The sequence below is a fragment of the Cryptomeria japonica genome, chromosome 6 (assembly GCF_030272615.1).
Source record: "Cryptomeria japonica chromosome 6, Sugi_1.0, whole genome shotgun sequence".
Taxonomy (NCBI): domain Eukaryota; kingdom Viridiplantae; phylum Streptophyta; class Pinopsida; order Cupressales; family Cupressaceae; genus Cryptomeria; species Cryptomeria japonica.
In genome coordinates this window covers 102,439,560-102,459,282 of record NC_081410.1, presented here as the reverse complement: position 1 = coordinate 102,459,282, position 19,723 = coordinate 102,439,560, and the positions used below count along the sequence as shown (strand labels likewise).

At 38.4% G+C, this 19,723-nt stretch overlaps 2 protein-coding genes across 7 annotated transcripts in view; one reads left to right on the top strand and one right to left on the bottom strand.

Annotated features, from left to right (window-relative positions):
- The window catches only part of LOC131050126 (histone-lysine N-methyltransferase ASHH2), a 123,152-nt gene extending 116,693 nt beyond the window's left edge, over window positions 1-6,459 (bottom strand). For all 6 annotated transcript variants that reach the window (XR_009106851.2, XR_009106852.2, XM_057984286.2 and 3 more), the window contains exons 1-2: window positions 5,461-6,459; window positions 4,007-5,048 (exon numbers count right to left, since the gene is read on the bottom strand). Coding sequence is in view for 4 of the 6 variants with exons in the window: in XM_057984286.2 (XP_057840269.1) it covers window positions 4,007-5,048; window positions 5,461-6,130 (1,712 nt within the window). In the remaining 2 variants the exon portion in view is untranslated. The remainder of the gene's footprint in view (window positions 1-4,006; window positions 5,049-5,460) is intronic.
- Window positions 6,460-8,101: 1,642 nt separating this feature from the next.
- LOC131050113 (uncharacterized) lies at window positions 8,102-11,996 on the top strand. The gene is made up of 5 exons (XM_057984270.2): window positions 8,102-9,274; window positions 9,439-10,124; window positions 10,398-10,873; window positions 11,318-11,670; window positions 11,796-11,996. The coding sequence occupies exons 1-5, from the start codon at window positions 8,102-8,104 to the stop codon at window positions 11,994-11,996; spliced, it is 2,889 nt and encodes a 962-aa protein (XP_057840253.2).
- The last annotated feature ends 7,727 nt before the right edge of the window (window positions 11,997-19,723 follow it).

Sequence of the window (19,723 nt, the reverse complement as noted above, 5' to 3'; positions counted from 1 at the left end):
AAGGCCATTAGACTTTGGAGTATCAACAAACTCCAACTTTACAATGGGATGTTGATTTGGAAAATGCCACCCAAATTGATGATAAGGTGACATAGGAGGGATTGACTGAGGTTCCATTTGATGAGTCAACCTCTTATAATGGCAATGACTTGAAGTTAGACTCTGATTTTGATGCAATGTTGGTAGATACCAATTAAGGACAGCAACACACTTTCTATGCTTTTGTCAATTTGTAGTTGAAACTAGCAGCCTTTGGGCATTTTGCTGTATTCTTTATTTTTTATATAATATATTAATATATCATATGCACATTGACAAGGAATTATGCAAGCAATTAAATTTTGACATTTGTTAATTTGTTCAACTTTCATATGAACTTGAAATTCAACTCTAATGTTGCATATTAAGGATCTATAATGTATATGACGAATGTCTTATCAATGTGTAGTGTCGTAAATTGTAACCTGGCACAATTCACGCCTCATTATTGTGCCCCTACTTTAGCATGTCCCCTCCAAGTTCTGCCCTAGGTCCGTTTTAGCCCTTTTTACTCCAAATCTGATGTCACCTAATTGCATGATTGAGTGGACCCCATCCTAAGACTGTGCCCTCTTATTTGCTTGCTTGTATGCCATGTTTTGGGAGGACAAGGGCGCTTGAGGTGCCCCTATCGGGACCAAAGTGCCCTAGGCACCATGGTCCCCCTTAAAAAAGTTCTATTTCAAATAGGTCGGGACACTTCCCCTCCCCGATGAGTTTTGGTCCTCGTGGCTCAATGTGACCATTGGAGGTCGGCCTAATCGGTAATTAACCTAGGGAACCCTATATAAAGACATCTTATCAATTCATTTTGATATCACTTCATACCATAGCATTCATGCATCCACATTAAGCAACATCAAGCATTCTCAAGCATTCAAGGCAGCATTTCATCCCACCATATCCTTCAAGCATCATGGAGCAAATCACATCAATCTTCATGCAAGCATATGTTCATGTTTAAGTCTTCTATGTGTTGTCAAGTTATTGCATCAATACTTGTGATCAAACTAAAGAGCATTGCATCATCAACCTTCAATCAACCATTGCAGATCTAAGGTATATCATCCAGCATTTACTTCAGAATTTACATTTCCTATTTCAATTCAATTCAAGGTTAATTCCTAAACCAGGGTTTGACATAAGGCAAACCCCTATCAACAACCTCATTTCTTCCTTTCTGTGTGCAGGAAATTGTCTCAGGAGTTGCAAGCGAGGAATCCGACAAAGTAGACAACAACAATCAGACTCAACTTTTGAAGGCACGAAAAGTGGAGGGCAAGGACAATCAGTTCCCGTAGGTCCCAAGTATTTCTAACAGTGGATTTTGTGCATCATCCTGATCCGGAAAATATCAAGTTTGTCTGCCCCCAATATTCAAAGGACCAAGATGACCTGCTCCCCCAGTCCCGACAATTCTACCCGAGCTTTCCATCACAAGTTCTGATCTATTGTCCATCCTCAGATCTAGGTTTACAAATCTGCATGATATCTGGAACATTCTGAAACTGTTATTTTATGTCAATTTCTCATTGTTTCTCCTAGATCTAGCATTGCACTTTAACCCTAATTCAAATTCAATTTCAACTCAAACAAGGAAGATTAATTTGATCTACATTCAACCCTTTTAGGATTGGATCAATCAAATTCAATTCCCTCCTTAATGTTTGGTGCTCTCATGAAAATAGTGGCTTTATTAACCTGGCTTGTGAAGTCCTAATTTCAACACCTTACACAATGTTATCATATGAATATTTGAAATTAATATTTCCCATATATTTATTTTTTTTCTATTTTTTATATAGTCGTCCCCTGCCATCCTCTAAAATGGCCTCAAAAAAAAAACTGTCCTTGAAACACATCCCCCCATCCCCTACCTAAAAACTTGGTGGAACATAGGATTTATCAGTACTAGTATGTGAAGTTCCAATATTCAAAGGCCAGTTTGTGTTGCATGTCACTTTGATGGGCTCGAAAAAAAAAGGTGATCAATGTGGGCCTCTAGAGCCTCTAGACACCCCCTATAAGAATTTGTGGCAAAAGGTAATGACCTCACAAAGAACAAGTGCCAGACATAGTTGATCTAAATATATGAAGAAAGTAGATAATTGTTGTCTAAGTCCCTAATAGGAAATGAAATCTTCCTCAAATCTCGTAGTACATGGGACATGAGAAAATGAAGTATCCTTTGTCCTCCATCTCCTAGAGGGAAGACAGCAAGCCCCGGACCTAATGGAGGATGTGATGATCAATTTCAACCCATAATTGGTGAGAGCACACTCTCAACTAGCTATGAAGAAACTTGAAGCCATAGGATTAGTAACACTAGAGATAGTGAGGGTGATGAATAAAACCATCCAACATTTGTAAGAAATATTCCACATAGAAAGCTGATTTGGGGCTAAGAGGCTCACAAGGGGAGACCCAAGTGGTTTGAACATACTATTCGGAGATGTCCTCTCTAGCAATTCTAACGATAACATCCTCAATGGGAAGGAACCAAGGGGAGCACTCAGAGAGTACATGAAAGGGGAGTAGCTTATCAATAGAGATGCCAACAGAAAGAATCAACCTAGTCTCCAAGTACTGATCATTTCATATTAATCACTTTATTCAGCAATATTTCCTACAATGTTGACAGCAAAGTTGATGCTCATATTGCCTGAAGGGGTGGTGGAGTTGGACAAAGGTATCCACTCTAGGTCTGCATCATCCCAAGTTCGACTCACCATCTCAACTTATCCGATGATGATGGCTTCCAGGTGGTTGCCATCATCCCCAGGGATTAGTCTCACCCCAACTTGCCCCAAAATTGGGGTCGCGGGAACACCTCAGGTTACCAAAAAAAAATAATGATGCTCATATTAACTGATCGTAGTACTAATAAGGATGCTATTGAACACCATACTAATCAAGAATGTATTGGTCATGATATTGACAAAAGCCTACTGATCAGAAATCGTAAGAAGATTACTAATCACAAAAAGTTATGTCAAAAGACAATAATGATGACCACAATGTCAACAAGTATGCTTATTAACAACTGATCTGTAACAATGAAAATTCCCAAACAATTACCTTAATCATATAACTATTTTGTTGTCAATGAAAACACTCAACATTTGTGATGCAATAATGATGACAAGTCAAATGATAGTATAATCATTTGACAGTTTTGTCTAGTAATGCCTATTCCCATGAATCATGAATAATGACAGCAGGGTTTGTTATTATCGAAGGCAACAGTCATAGTTACAATACACAATCACCACTGTCATGTTCCCTATTCACAATATTTTCAAACCAAATTATACCAGGTGTCTCCACAACTGTTGATAACCACGTTCATTTTTTCAATAATGACTGCAATAATTATTGTTGTCCCTTGGCAACAAATTTAACTACTATTCAATAATGGCACTGAAAATCTTGACAGCTGTTTACACCATTCAAGATGTATAACCTGTTTATAAAAGTTCCAGAGTAGAATGACAAAAAACTAGCAGGTAGGATTCTTGTATAGAAAAAAAAAAAAAAATATTGTGATATTACCAGTGACATATTGCCGACAATTTATATTGGTGAAAATTTTAGTCTAGGATATTTTTAAAAAGTTGCAATATTTTCAAGAAAAGTTTGGGAACCCTACCAAGAAAAGATATATCAGAATATATTTATGATGTACACAACTGAATTATTCAGAGGATAATCTAGAAAGGACATACAAATACGCAACCAAATTATTCAGAGGTCCCAGGAACAAGTCATGCCAAATATATCAAATTTGATCCCCACATAATGTAGTACTTTTCAACGGAAACCTTACAAATACTGCAAGAAGTCAGATATTGCGAAAAAAAAAATTGAACTAGTCGCGAATCTAAACACTAATCATTCATGTTATAATATCCAGCTTGGGAGGAATTTACACATTTCAACAAAAAATGTAATAAGATGAGATGAATACCATCTAGGGTTTGTTATGTCTATATACTCAGCTAATTCAACAGGTATCTGACGCCATTTTGTGCACTTATCACATTGAACCCATGCACTCGGCAGTTTTTCAGGCACTGCTCTAAGATTCTTGGAATCTTTGTTTCCTTCGGCTTCTGTAAGCACACTCGTTGGACTATTTTTATCAGTAATTATCCCTTCAACGATAGGGATGTCAGTAGCATTAATATTTTCATGAGTCAAAATTTCTTTTTTCTGATCATCAAAACCATCTGCAAGTTTCTGAACCTCTGTCAAGGCAACATCCTCTCCCAAAGGCCTGGCATTGCCTACATGACCAGAAGTTTCCCTCTTCTGTAAGCTGATACAGAACTCACTAGTTTTTAACTCATTTCTTGTAGCATCTATTCCTTTCGATTCTTCTTTGTTATGGTTTTGCAAGAGACCATCCTCCTTAACATCTTTTTCTGTGGTTTTTCTTAGTTCAGGTTCTTCCACAGAAGTAGTCATTGGCACACCCCTAGCTCTAGTTTTCTTTACCACTTCCTTTCCTGAACACTCCCTGAGCGATACCTCTGCCTGCGATGTACTTGAAGCTGTCAATCGTTCTTTCTTGATAGAGTTAGTCACAGATACCTCTACCTGAGATGTACTTGAAGATGCCAATCTCTCTTTTTTGACAGGATTGGCAAATGATACTGCTGCCTGAGACATAGCTGATGCTGCCAATCGTTCTTTCTTTATGGGATTAGACAACTTCATTGTTGCAGAGATGTCTCCATTTGCAGCCCCTGTTACTTTTCTTCCAACCACTTCCAAATGTGCATCCCCTGACATTTGCTTCCTCTGCCTCTTTCTCTGATTATTTTGAGGCTCTCCGCCTTCCCCATTTACAAATCTCTCTTCAACCAATCCGACCTTTCCCTCACCTTGTACATTCCCCTTCCCTAATCTCTGCCGTTTCACCTTATGTTTTGCCTCATCAGTTGATTTAGTTGCTGGATCCTCACTCGATTTAATTATCGCTTTACGTTTCTCTGGCTTCTTACTCTCTGCAAGAGATGGATTTAAAAAGGAATCAAATGAAAGTGTGCCCCCATCCATAGGCTCTAACATCTATGTATGCTATATTTATTTATTGAAATAGTGATTCAGAACAACTCAAAAATAATAATGATGGAAATACTGGAGATCAAACGGCAGCACACAACTCCTTTTTCTGTAACATCTGAAGCTTTATTTTTTTGAACTAGTAATTGAGACCAAATAACAATATAAATAATTAGTAGCAGACCACATTCATTTCATTTTTACGACAACCAATGCTTATTACATCCTTCTGAAACGAGAATATATTTTCTGCAACAACTAATGCTTATTCCAGCTCATCTACAGCAATATTTTTTTTACTGAAATGGAAATATAATTTAAAACGAAAACAAAAACAAAAACATAAAAACCTACCTTCAACAATTTCCCTCTGAGCCTCTCCCTTACCAATCCTTTCTTGAATCTTCGCTCCAGAATGTACTTTATTCTGAGAAAAAACAGGCGAATCACTCTTAGCCTCCTCCTTCTTCTTCTTCTTCCTCTTCTTCTTATTACCGGAATCCAATTCCTCAACCTGCTCCTTATTTCGATGTCCATCCCTATTGCCTCCTTTCAAAGATCTCCTCAAACCATCGTCCAAACTTTTCCCATCCCCTGCCAAAATTCTACCCTCAGCTGCCAAAATACTTCCTTCTACTGCTGCAATTTTACCTTCTACAGCCAAAAGCTTGCCGTTCCTGGTACATTTCCTCTCTCTAAAACACAATCGTATCTGCACGAGCCTATACATTCTATCCGTAGGCTTCACAACCCCGTCCTTATAATCTCTGCACGCTCTCTCGAATTTCGAACGGCTAATCCTCGGAAGCTTCGAAACTGTGACCTCTGCGCTTCTACGTTCCTTATCTCGAAACCCTGGCGTGGCTTTGTGGACGGAGCTAAGCTCCCCATTATGAAATTGCTGTTTCTGCTCATCCATCGCGATTCTGAGATCCAGCATTTTCTCATGGAAAATAATAGTCCCTGCGAATTGTTGTGTTTTATTTTTCCCGGCTTTCGAACCTGCGACCTCGGTTTCGTGCATCAACAATATTCTCTGTAATTTTGAGAATATCCCATGTAATTCAACCAGTTGTGTGTGTGTTTATTTTTAATTAAACTGAGAGAAGGATTTGGTGGCCGACCATTCAGGTTTCTTTCGTATTGATTAAATTGTTTGATTTTCTTTTTATCGCTCTGTATTTTTTGGCTTAGCTTTTAGGGATTAAAACAAACAAACAAACCAGCCAAGCCAAACCAAAACCAAAACGGAAATCAATTTTCACAGTTTTTAAAGTTTGCACGGTTGAATCGAAATACAATACGCGACCCTAACTTAGACGTGAGGGAATTTGCTTTTTACGGCGCTGACTCTTTCTTTACAATTCTACTGTTTATAAAACTATATATAAATCGCCAATCTATAATTCTCGTCTGTAATTTGGCTTTATAGATTCAGTTACACTTTTATGATAGAAGAATTGTAATGAAAATAGAATTAATTTTTAAAAATAATTAGATTATAACGATAAATAAATTTGTTTTATAATCAAATAATCATGAAAATATTGAAAATTTAAATATTAATAAATTAAAAAAATTAATTATGTAGGTGCTTAATTTTAATTTTACTTTTTTTCTTTTCTTATTTTTTATGAAGGATCTTGAAGTAAATATATTAATTATGTAATTACTTAATTTTAACTTTGATGTACAAATATGTGTTTATTTTTTTCCTCTTGTCTAAGGATCATGCAGTTTGATTGGGACATGAAGGGGAAAATTCACATGGTTAATACGAGAAACTATACATAATATTATAGATAATGGAAATCATATGCATGCAATAAATTCATTTTGAATTCTTATTTTCTATTTTTATGTTGTAAAACTAATAGTAGGTTATATAAAACCAAACCAATTACTAATGGTGATATTAGAACATAATGTTTTGTTTTTTTAAACCAAGTAAATCCGGTAGACGTCTACCCGCCAAACCAAAGAACATAATGTTATTAGAGGTCAAACTTTTATAATACTAGCATATTTATCTTTACAAATATTTATGTAAAATACATGAAAAATATTGTTTATGAAAGTATCTATTTTAGATAGTGTAAAAATAGAAATGTTAATTTTTATAAGAAAATAAAATTAACATAATAGAATAAAGAATAAAAAATTAATAGACAATCTCTAAAAAATAAATTGATGATAAAAAAAAAAAAAATTAATCACCCTATTCTCAATAATTTTTAGTTATAAATTAAATGGATTTTTATTAGAAATTCTTGAAATATATATAAGTTCAAAAAAAATTCATTATCTTGAGCTTATGTTTGTTTGGAAAAGCCACATTTTTTTATTTTTAAAATAAAATCTTATGGTGAGCTCTCATTTCTATTTCTATCAGATGTTTCTTATGGTAATTAATAATGTTCTAGATCATGTGTGGTATGGAATTTAATGGTTATTTAAGGATATGCTATATTTTTATAAAATCATATATATGATCTTTTAAATTATTAGTAAATTGTCAAAATTTGTCAAAAGTATATATATAATATAGTATTCTAATCTATAATATATATAATTTTATAATATTTATTATAAATATAAATTAATTTAGAATATTTTCAAAGATGGAAGTTTCTAATTTTTAGAATAGTTTCTAATATAAATTTAGAAACTTAGTTAATTTAATTTTTTGAATATTTTTAACGAGATTGTTTAAATATTTTCTAATACGAATTTTAAAACTTACTTATAATAAGTGGCAAGTACTTGCCTTTATAATATTGTATAAAAAATATGTATTGTAATTCTTAATTATTATAATTTAATTTTTTAAATAAAAATCATATTTTTTAAATTATATTTTTGTAATATTAATTATAACTCTTAATTCGATAAAATGATATTAATAATTATAATATAAAATACATGTTATAGTAAAAATATACATTTTTCATAAGAATATAATCCTAATTTAATTAAATATCTTAAACATGAGGCAATGAAGGCTCTGCAAAAACGGTTAGAGATTAATGGCGGAACAAGACGCAGCACAAGCAATCCAAAGGAAGGGCAAGTTTTGGAGGAAGAGCAGACGGTGGTGGATCTTAGGGAGGAAATTGATGAAGACAGTCAACTGTGGAACAACCATGCTATAATCGCAAGAATCATCGGCCTTAATTGGTCTCGGAAAAACATAAAATTGTGGGTGGCAGAGAGTTGGGGTAACCGTGTTGTTATCAAATTTATCCCAAAGGGTTTCTTTGTGGTGTTGTTTGAAGATTCAACGGAAAGAGAGCGCATCCTCAATCAAGAGATATGGTATGCAGATAAGCATGCGGTATATTTACAACCTTGGAAGCCCAACTTCAATCCAATCCCATTGTTAGTGTATTCAAACCCAATATGGATAAACATGTATAATCTGCCAATAGAGTATTGGGGAGAATCCTACTTGGGAAAGATAGGCAGGACGTTGGGATCGGTGTTAGAAATCGACTTCGATGATGAGGGAGAGCTTTGCAAATTGATTAAAATCAAAGTTGCGGCAGTTAAAAAAATTCCTGAATATATCTGTTTACAAACTTCAAATGGAATATGGAGACAACGTCTGGAAATTGAAAAAGAAAGGAGAGTTTGTTCTAGATGTGGTAACAAATCGCACGGTATAGAGGATTGTAGAATGTTTGTTAGGAGGGCCAAGAAACCCATTAGGAACCCAGAGCAACTGTGGAGGAAAAAGACAGAGAAAACGGTTAGGGGTTCGGAGGCTGAGCTTAATACAGAAAATTCTGAGAGAAATAAAGAAAAGGTGGGAAATTCATCGGCAGAGATTGCAGAGGAAAATTTGAATGCGAAGATTAGGCCTATTGAAGAGATTATCTCTCAAGTTGGAGGTGAGGGATCCTATAAAGAAGTAGTGATGGGATCCAAGGACGGAGGGGTTGCCTTTTCGCCACATAAAACATTTAATATGAACAAAGGTTTATCAAATACGGAATTTGAATTGGATAAAGAATTTGTCGAAGATTGTGATCAAGAGGATGCATTGGAAAATGTTGATCCAAGATGCATTAGCCAATCGGCGAACGTACTCCTGGGAAAGGGCAAAGGTTCCAGGGGAAGGAGAAGCAACTGTCAAAAGAGAGAAGAAAGTGCCAAGGAGAAAGGAATTGTCAGTGTTTTTGATTTCATGAGAAAAGCTAGGGGAGAAGGAATTTCCCCTGGCAAAATATGAAAATCACCACGTGGAATGTCAGGGGCCTATCGACCCTTAACAAAAGACGCTTGGTTAAAAGAGCGTTGGCTAGAAGTAGTAGTGATATTATTGCCTAACAGGAAACAAAGTTCAATGAAGAAAAGCCCTCCAGTTTCATTACTTATTGTAAAGTTTGGGAAGGCATCTTTCAAGAAGCTTCAGGGGCCGCTGGTGGATTGGGAGTCATCTGGAATCCTGCGAAAGTCAGAATAACCTTGTTGGAAAAGGCAGAACATTGGATGATCTGCTCTGTCTTCAGCTTTAAGGAGGAATTGAACTTTCCACTAATTAATGTCTACGGTTCAATCAAAACATCAGAAAAACAGGAGACATGGCAAACTCTCACAAACAAAATGATGGTAGTTTGTAACAATAAGATAGTAGTGGTTGGCGATTTCAACGCCTTGCTTGATCTGGATGAGAAAAAAGGAGGATTGAGAATGTCAAACAAGATAATGGAAGATTTTAGAGAATTTGTAATGCAAAATCATTTGATGGACGTAGTTCCTAAGAATAGATCTTTCACCTGGACAAACAGAAGAGCCAAATTTGCACATATTTTGGAAAGGTTGGATAGGCATCTTATTGGTGAAGCCTGGTTGGAGTCATCCTTGCAGGTAGAAGCTTTAATTCTCCCTATATCACTCTCAGATCATTTTCCAGTTGAACTCAAATTGAGTGAAGCATTTAACAAAGAAAGAAGCAGCTTCAAATTCCTAAGTATGTGGTGGAGAGACCCAGAGTTTTTAACACTTCTTAAGAAATGGTGGGAAGATAGTAATGTTTTTGGGGGCTCCCCGAGCTTTTGTTTCGTAAAAAGACTAAAAGTTATAAAGGAAAAGATCAAAATTTGGAATAGAGATTCATTTAAGAATATCTTTGTTGAAAGAAACAGAATAGAGGAGGAACTTAATCAAATAAATAGGATAATCATCTATATTGGGATGACAAATGATATGTACCACAGAGAAGTCTCACTCAAATAGGAATTGGCAGAAATTCTTCACAGAGAAGAGGTTTTTTGGCATGATAAATCCAGGAAGCTCTGGATTAAAGAGGGAGATGCAAACACGAAATTTTTCCACGCATCTGTTAAATCATTCAGTTCTAAGAACAGAATTTCTAGAATTACTGGTCTAGAAGCTAAGTTGCACTCTTCCCCAGAAGCCATAGAGGAGACAGCGATTAGCTTTTTCAAAGATCTGCTGGGGAATGCAGTTGTTCAAAATTCGCAGTCCCAATTTATTGCGGACTTCATCCCAAAAGTAATTTCAGAGGCTGATAACCGATCATTATGTTGTCCCTTTTCACTTGATGAAGTTAGAAAGGCGGTCTTTGATCAACATCCTATCAAAGCACCAAGTCCAGATGGGTTCACAATGGAATTTTATCAGAGATGCTGGGAATTCATGGGGAATGATATTCTCATAATTCTGGAAGATTTTAGAAAACAGGGGAAGTTCGTCAAAGAGATTAATCACACGAACATTGCTTTAATTCCGAAGAAACGAGACGGTTTATCAGTCATGGATTTTAGGCCAATTTCACTCTGCAACTCCCTATATAAAATCATATCCAAGGCCATGACCAACAGACTCAAATCAATCCTCAAAAACATTATCTCACCAGAATAGCACGGCTTCATCCCGGGGCGTGAAATCACGGATAGCATCATCATGGCAGCTAAAACCATCCACTCGATGCATGCTTCTAAATTTCAAGGTATGGTCATTAAACTTGATGTTTCCAAGGCCTACGATCGGGTTAAGTGGAGTTTCTTAATAGGGGTACTGAAGAAGTTTGGTTTTGATGATAAATGGATAAGGTGCATAGTCCAATGTATTTCAACTGTTTCCTTCTCAATTTTGGTTAACGGCTCCGCATGTGGTTTCTTCAAAGCTTCTAATAGGCTACAACAAGGAGATCCTTTGTCGCCCTTCCTGTTTGTTCTGATGGCAGAAGTGCTAGGCAAGCAGATCAAAAATAAAGTGGATCAAGGTCTTTGGAAAGGGTTTTCAGGCAGCGAAAGATTGTGTCCGGGGTCCCACTCTCAATTCACAGACGATACCATTCTCTTTGGCTATGCATCGGAAAGAGAAGCTCTAGTCATTGGCAACGTATTGGAAGCTTACGAAAAGGAATCTGAGCAAAGCATGAACAAACAAAAGTCCCATATTTACTTTTTAAATTCTAGTAAGAAAACGCAGGAGAAAATAGTCAGAATACTGCAATTCGGCCAAGGTGCATTCCCGATCCATTACCTCGAAATTCCCTTGTTCGCAGGCAAAGTAGACGTTAGGCTATGGGAAGAAGTAATTAATAAATGCAGAGCCAAAACAACCCTATGGAAGAATAAGTGGCTTTCGCAGGCGGGGCGGATACAGATGAACAAGTCAGTGCTTTCAGCCATCCCTATTTATTATTTGTCATGCTACAGGGCTCCTCAAAAGGCATTGTCGACAATGGATGGACTATTAAAAAGGTTCATCTGGGAAGAGGCGAAGGATGGAAAAAAGATTCCGTTAATAAATTGGGAAACAGTCTGTATGTTGAAAATGGAAGGTGGAGCGGGTCTAAGGAAGATGAACTTGCAGATTTTGGCGTTGGGGGCAAAGTTGGTTTGGAAGATGTACAATAGTCCCAACAAAGGCTGGTGCAAGATGATGTCGCATAAATACCTCGATTCGAATGAGCCAAAAAGAATTTTTACTATGGCGAAATCAACTAGAGGCTCTCCGATATGGAAATTCATATGGGAAAGTAGGAAATCATCACCGATCATCTGACATGGAGGATAGGTGACAGTTGTAAGGCTAAATTCTGGAGGGATTCATGGAATGGTGACAAGGCACTAGTTGACGAAATTGATGATTTAGATTGGATAAACGAGATGGAAGCTTCTATGGGTGAACGGGTAGCAGATTATATCCAAGAAGGGTGTAGTGCAAATTCCACAATTAGATGGAAGGTGATTGATAATGTTCAAAATGCAAATAGTGAGAAGGTAAATGATATTCTCCGAAGAAGAATCATCCATTTGACATCCGAAAAAGACACGCTTATTTGGAATGCATCCAAATCAGGAAGTTATAAGGTCAACTTGGGATACGAATTGCAGTGAAGGAGGCAAAAAGATGGGGTCTGGTCGATTGTCTTATGTTGGGACAAGTGGGTATTACCTAAGGCGGGGACCTTTCTTTGGATTGCTCTACATGGGAAAATTCTTACTAGTGACAAATTGAAGTTAATTGGGATCCAGGGGCCCAGCAGATGCTGTCTCTGCAAAATGGAGGAAGAAACAGTGAATAATTTAATGTACAATTGCTCTTATTCTAGAAAGTGTTGGGACTGGTTGCAGATGCAGCTTCATAATTATATGGTTTATAACAACTCATTTAAGGAATTCATTCAAGCTTGGCCAAGGGGAGGTAGATCTTCTAAATGGGGTAGCTTGTGGATGACGTCTCCTTCTTTGATGGTGTGGCATGTGTGGAAGGAGAGAAATAGAAGGATTTTTAGGGAAAAAGAGATGGAGGTCAACATCCTTATCAATAAAATTCAAGGGGCCATCGAAGAAACAATTAATGGCAAGATATGCGGCAGTAAATATAAATATTACTCAAAGTAGGATAGGGATATGGAGCAAGGGTGGAAATTGAAACAAAGTAGCATTCATACCCAAGGGTTTAAGACTATAGATCAAAAAAGGGTTAAGTGGAACCCCCCCTCCCTAGTGGTTGGAAAAAGATGAACTTCGATGGGGCTAGCAAAGGTAATCCAGGTCCATCAGGCTATGGAGCAGTCATCAGAGACGAGAAAGGCAAATTTATAGGTGCGGTAAGTGGACAAGCGGGCTTTGTATCCAACAATATAGCAGAAATTACAGCCCTAGAGGAAGGACTCAAATGGGCAACTGCTAATGGATTAACTAAAGTGGTGATAGAAGGAGACTCAAAAGTGGTTATCAATGGAATCATTAATAAGCACTTTTTGAATTAGCGGTTGGGCTCTTGGATCCCAAGAATTTATGACCACCTTCTAAAATTCGAGGATTACCAGATACAACATACATACAGGGAAGGCAACCAAGTTGCGGACCTCTTAACTAATCACGGGTTAGACACTCTTCTGCCAACTGTCTTATCTACTGCAAATGCGGTCAACAATGATATCCTACAGAGATTGCAAGAGGACGCAGCCTACATCCCTAAGTCGGGAATTGGCTGATTGGAAGGTGGATTGGCCTATAAGGACAAGAGAAGGTACGCTCTTATCCAGAGGTTCACAACGGAAGGCAGAAGTACCCATGGCATTTCTTGACAGCCCATGAATGAACAGCAAAAGGATTTAGAATGGCCGAGAGGGTTCTAGAACCAGTCGGTCGTTATAAATTAGAGTGGATAGCCAGGATCAAAACACTTTGCATAAGTAAGATGGTTCACAGATTTGGATTAAGTTTCCTTTGCCGTGAGGAGACGCTGGGAGCTCAATGCGAACGGCTATTCGACATAGATATCGAAGGCCAGACTGCGATCCAGGGTATTCTAGATGATGCATTTAGTGAAGACAGGCATTGGTGCGACGACTTCATATACGAGATCATCCTGTGTCTGTTGGTGGATGTTCTACCCTCAAAGGAAGCCTGTGTGGAAAAGTTAGAGGGCTTCGTTCGGGAAGAAGATGTCAAAGTTGTAGGAGGAGCAGTGCTGGAAGTGGAGGAGGAATGGGCCAGCATCCTCGGGTCATACTTCAACCCATTGGTCTTTCTTTCAGACAAGGAGTGTTCGAACCCCGAAGATGAAGTTCGACTTGCTGCTGAAGTAATCGGAATGAGGAAGGAGGAGTTCATGGTGGAGGCTTGGGAGGTTTTCAGAGTTGGTGTCAAAAATGCAGATATGGAACCTTTCAGAAGGATGATGCTCCAGGAAGATGGTTGGTTGCCAGAAGGGAATATTGACAAGGTGGCAACCATAGGCACGCGGGTGGCTACCATACTTAGGCTTATGTAATAAGTACTAGATATAGATTTGAAAAGTGTGGAGGCTATATATATGACAATATGTATGTCTCATTTTGGTTTAATATAGGGTGCTATCCCCATCTTGATAGCACTTGCTGATAAAAAATAAAAATAAAAAAAATCCTAATTTAATTATAAAATCTATATAATTATAATTATAATAATAAAATCAATCTTAAACTTAATTATTAAAAAAAATTTAAGATCATATATTCTTTTAAATATATATGTAATATTAATTATAATTGACCTTAATAAAATAACTATTAATAATTATAAAATTCTATAATATAAATAATAAAGTGAAAATAGGTTTTTTTTAATGACTAAATGAAAAATATTTAAGTGGATGTATGGAGATTGCTTATAGACATTTGAGATGGAAAATAATGATTTATTGTGGTGTTTTTAGACATCTAGTGATAGTCTTTGTGGTCCGCAGTTGTGATTTAGTGAAGTATGACTGTTCTGGTGAACAGTCTGCCAATCAGGTATTTGGTCCAAATTATGGTAGATATGTGTCAGATGATCATGTGATTGTAGTATGATACTTATGAATATATATGCTCATCATATTTCAAATTTTATATGCTCATGTGTTTTACAGTTGAAGATATTCAAGTCTAAGTTCTAGTTGGTTCAATGACGGAGTAACAGTGTGCAGGATTGTGTTGCATTCTTCTACCTTCAACTGGTTAGAGTGATGTGGTTTGTTGCTTTGGGTTCATTGATGTTTTATGTAGCTATTTTGGTCATCTATGTGTATGTTTGGTGGTCCTCATTGAAGATTGAATCGGTAGTGTTGGTGCGCGTTAATAGAGTTATTATTTAGGGCTAGCCTATGGTATTTTGGTTTGTGTGGCAGTGTGTGGTTGCATAAGAGTTATTTTGGAAGTGTCTAGAAGGTGTGTTCACATGGTGTGATCTCTCGCATGTTTCATTTGTCTTTTGCATTATCTTGGAGATTAATTTTTGGTATGGCCATTTTGCATGTAAATATTGTGGTTGTGGATGGTATATAAATGATGGAATGATTAAGAAGATAAAAGAATAAGTTGTATATATTGTGCAAAGCGAATGTGAAGTAGTACAAAGGTTTATATGTATAGCAGAGTAGTGATGAAGGAAGTTTGAGATTCTTTTTGAACAATGAACTGTGATCAACATTTCAGTGAATGCGGTTCTTTGTAATTCAACCTTTTTGAATTTTTTGTATCAAAACTAATGTATCTTACACCGAATAAGTAATCTTCATTTTTTGTAAGCCCTTATTGTATCTTGACCTAAGGTTGTGCACCTTAGTTTTGCAAGTCCACTCAAGGGCAGTGAGCTCTTTGGCCTCAAGCCTAAACATTTTAATCAATTTATTATATTGTGAGTGTGATTCTTGCCATAGTTTTTCTCAGTTTAGGTTTTCCACATAAAACTCGATATCAAATAATCTATTAAATAGTAGTATAATAATATTGGGCAAAGGAAGATGGCTTTGTGCGCGAAGGGCGGTTGCAGGTTTCGAGCTAGGGCATCGATGCCCTAGCTCATGGGCGGTCTCTGTTTGTTGGTGCATCGGGGGAAGGGCGTTGGGTTTTCTTGTAGGGAGGGGAGGATCTGTCTTCGAGGTGGCTGGTGTTGGTGGCGGTGCGGTGGCCTATGGGTGGTGGTTCTGTGCTGAGCACGGTAGGGGCTCGGGTTTTCCTGTCATTTCGTGGATAGCCTGTGGGGTAAGGGGGGCTTTGGTTGCTTTGCCCTTTGGTGGTGCTCGGGAGGGGTGGGTGTTCGATGATTAGCAGAGGTGTGTGGATTCCTTGTTCATCCCCCTTTGGGGTGTGAGTTTACCGTGTGGTGCAATATCTAGTTCTAGAGGAGAGGCCTCGAAGGCATCACCCGACATAGATTTTTGTGTTGTGTTGGGTTCAAAATCCCCATCCCAAAGTTGGTGTCTTCTTCTGCTCGGGTCGCTCGCACTCCTTCATTCAAATTCCAGCTTATGTGGTTATGGGATCCTTCCTTACGGGATCGTGTTGCAGAGTGGTGGAGGAAAGGGAGGCCAGCCTTTGGCACTACTATGTACACTTTTACCAAGCAGCTACAATTTGTTAAGTTTCAGCTTAAACGGTGGAATCGCCAGTGTTTCGGGAATATTTTTCATGCTAAGATAGCTGCTCAACTAGAGTTGAATGGCATTACTAGAGAAACAAGAGAGCATGGTTTGTCTGAAGCCTTTCTTAGGGAGGAAGATAGGGCTGTCAAGGCTTTAGAGGAATGGGAGATTAGGGAGGAAATCTACTGGAAACAGAGAGCTCATATTGATTCGCTTCAAGCGGGGGACAAGAATATTGCATTCTTCTTCAATTCAGTGAAAGTAAGAAGACATGGCAATTCCATTCCTATTTTGGTCAATGATAGAGGTGAGCAGTGTTTAGCCTTGCAGGAGATTTCTAGGGAGTCTTTACAGTATTTTCAGTCCCTCTTTAGTGAGGATACTCAGGGGGATTCAGAAGAGGAGAATCAAGTTCTTGCTTTTATTCCTTCTCTAGTTACTGGGGAGATGAATGAGCAACGTATGGGTCCTATTTTGTTGGAAGAACTTGAGAGGATTGTTTTTCACGCGAGGAAAGGAAAAGCTTCTAGACCAGATGGGTTTCTGATTGAGTTCTATCAAGATTTTTGGGATATTATCAAACTGGACTTATTGGAGGTGGTCCAAGAGTCCCAGAGGAATAAGTAGATGCTTCGGGCTTTGAATGCGACTTTCATTGCACTAATTCCCAAGTGTGATGGGGTTGACCGGTTAGGCCAATTTCAGCCTATCTCTCTCTGTAATGTGATTTACAAGATCATTTCTAATTTGATAGTGGAAAGGTTGAAGAATTGGCTTGGGGATGTCATTTCTGAGGAGCAGAGTGGGTTTGTGGAGGGTCACCAAATCCTGGATGGTGTGGTCATTGCTATTGAGACCATTCATTATATGGCAGCCTCCAAGGAAAAAGCTATGTTTATTAAGTTGGATATGACTAAGGCTTATGATAGAGTGTGTTGGTCCTTTCTCCAGAATATTCTTAGGGCTTTTGGCTTTTCTGATGAATGGATCCAATGGGTAATGAGTTGTGTTTCATCTATCTCCTTCTCTATGCTAATTAATGGAGATCATACTGAGGTGTTTGGTGCATCTAGGGGTCTTCGCCATGGGGACCCTCTCTCCCTGTACTTATTCATTCTTTTGGTTGAGGCTCTGGGGAGGTTGATTAAGCATAATGTGGGTCTGGGTATTATTCAAGGTTGGAGGTGGGGTAGTGACTTGCATCCTCAGTCCCATTTGTAGTTTGTTGATGACATGACCTTGATGGGACTAGCTCGAAATCAGAGAAGCTATAAATCTGCATAAAGTTTTGGATGTTTATCTTGTTGCTTCAGGCCAGTTGATCAATGAGGATAAATCTTCCATTCTCTTCTTCAACACACCTGGAGCTATTCAGAGGAGGATTGCTCATATCTTGAGATTCCAGGTCAGTTCTCTTCCCTTGACTTACCTAGGTATTCCTATCTCTATTGGTAATCCTCCCAGGGACTCGTGGCAGGGTATCTTGGACAAATTTTGCATGAAGGTTGAACATTGGACACACAGATGGTTATCCTTTGTTGGGCGGGTTCAACTGATCCAATCGGTGGTTCAGGTTCTTCTGATTTATTAGTGTATGCTCCAAGTGGCCCCTATGTGGTTTGTGAAGGGATTGGACTCTATGGCAAGGCAATTCTTATGGGCAGGCAACCTGTCCTCCTACAAATGGTGTCTTGTCAATTGGGACTTGGTGTGTAGCCCAAAACAGTCGAGTGGGCTTGCCTTAAGGCGGTCTACTTTATTTGGGGAGGCTTTGGCCGCTAAATTGTACTAGAGGTGGTGTGTTGAATAGGATCGAGGATGGGCTAGGATTTTATCTTATAAATATATGCAAAGGATCCCGAAGGAGGAAATTCCAAGATATCTGCTTGTGGAAAAGCCTCGACGATTTGGAGCACTCTCAAGAAAGGGGTTAAGAGGTGCTTTTTTGGTTTGATTCTTTGGATGGATACCCCCCCATCATTGATCAGTTTCCTAACCTTGGGAATCTTTGCTAGAGGTTCCTGGAGGCAGGTTGGTCTAGGGTGAGCGTGTTTAAGGTTGTTTATAGGTGTGGGCGATTAGAGTCGGAGCAATGGAAGGCTCCCAATGAATGTCCGATTGTTGGTATGGATGGAGAGTGTGCGGAGCTGCATGGCATTTTGGCGAGTAGACATTGTAGTTCCCTTAAGGATAGGGATAGACTCGCTTGGTCCCTGAATCCTAAGGGCATCTTTACTATGGCCAGTGGGTACCAGGAGCTGTTGTCCCGTAGATTGGAGGGGAGGGAGGTGCACTGGTGGAAATATGTGTAGAATAATTTCTCTTGGCCGAAGTGTAACTGTTTTGCTTGGACTTTGGCTTTTAATAGATGTCTAACATGGGACAATATTCGCAAGCGGTGATTCCTTGGGCCTTCCATCTGTGTCTTGTGTGGTAATGGGGAGGAGGATTCCTCGCACCTATTCTTCAGATGCCCTTTCTCGCTGCTAATTTGGCATTACATTGTCCCCATTTTCTTACTTTGGCAGATTTGGCTAGAGAGGAATAGGAGGATATTTAGGGAGGTCAGACTGTTAGTTCAGCAAGTGTGGAATAGAATCATTGGAATGATCCGAGAGACGGTGGAAGCTAAATGTGAGGTGAATTTTCCTTTGGATAAAGGAGAGGCCTATATTCTGAGTGGGTTGGGTTTGCAGGAAATGTCTCTCGTCTCAGCTTGTGTCAAGAGAGGTAGATGTGCTATGAAGAAGGTTCAAAGGGTGGGAAGGTGGATGCCCCCTCAGGATGAGTCCATCAAGATCAACATTGATGGCTCCTCTAGGGGTAATCTGGGTCCTGCTGGGATTGGTGGTGTTGGTAGGGATAGTATGGGAGAGGTGGTTTTCTTTTTTTGGGTGCATAAAGGGTGGCAGTCTAATAAATTTATGGAGGGATTAGCAATTTTCTATGCCCTGGAGCATGATTTTGAGTTGGGGTGGCAGAAGGTTATCTGTGAATCGAATTCACAAATTATTGTTAACCTATTGATTAAGCAGAAGGTGAGTGGGATTAATTGGCAGCTGGCAAGGATTGTTCACCAGATTCTAAAAATTAGTACTATGATGGAGAAGGTGTCTTTCATTCACATTCCTCGTGAATGGAATAGAGTAGCTGATTGTTTGGCTAAGTGGGCCTCGAAACATGGTGATGATTGGAAAGTTGAAGGTTGGGAGCATCTCTCCCGGATTACTATTAGGACTCACAT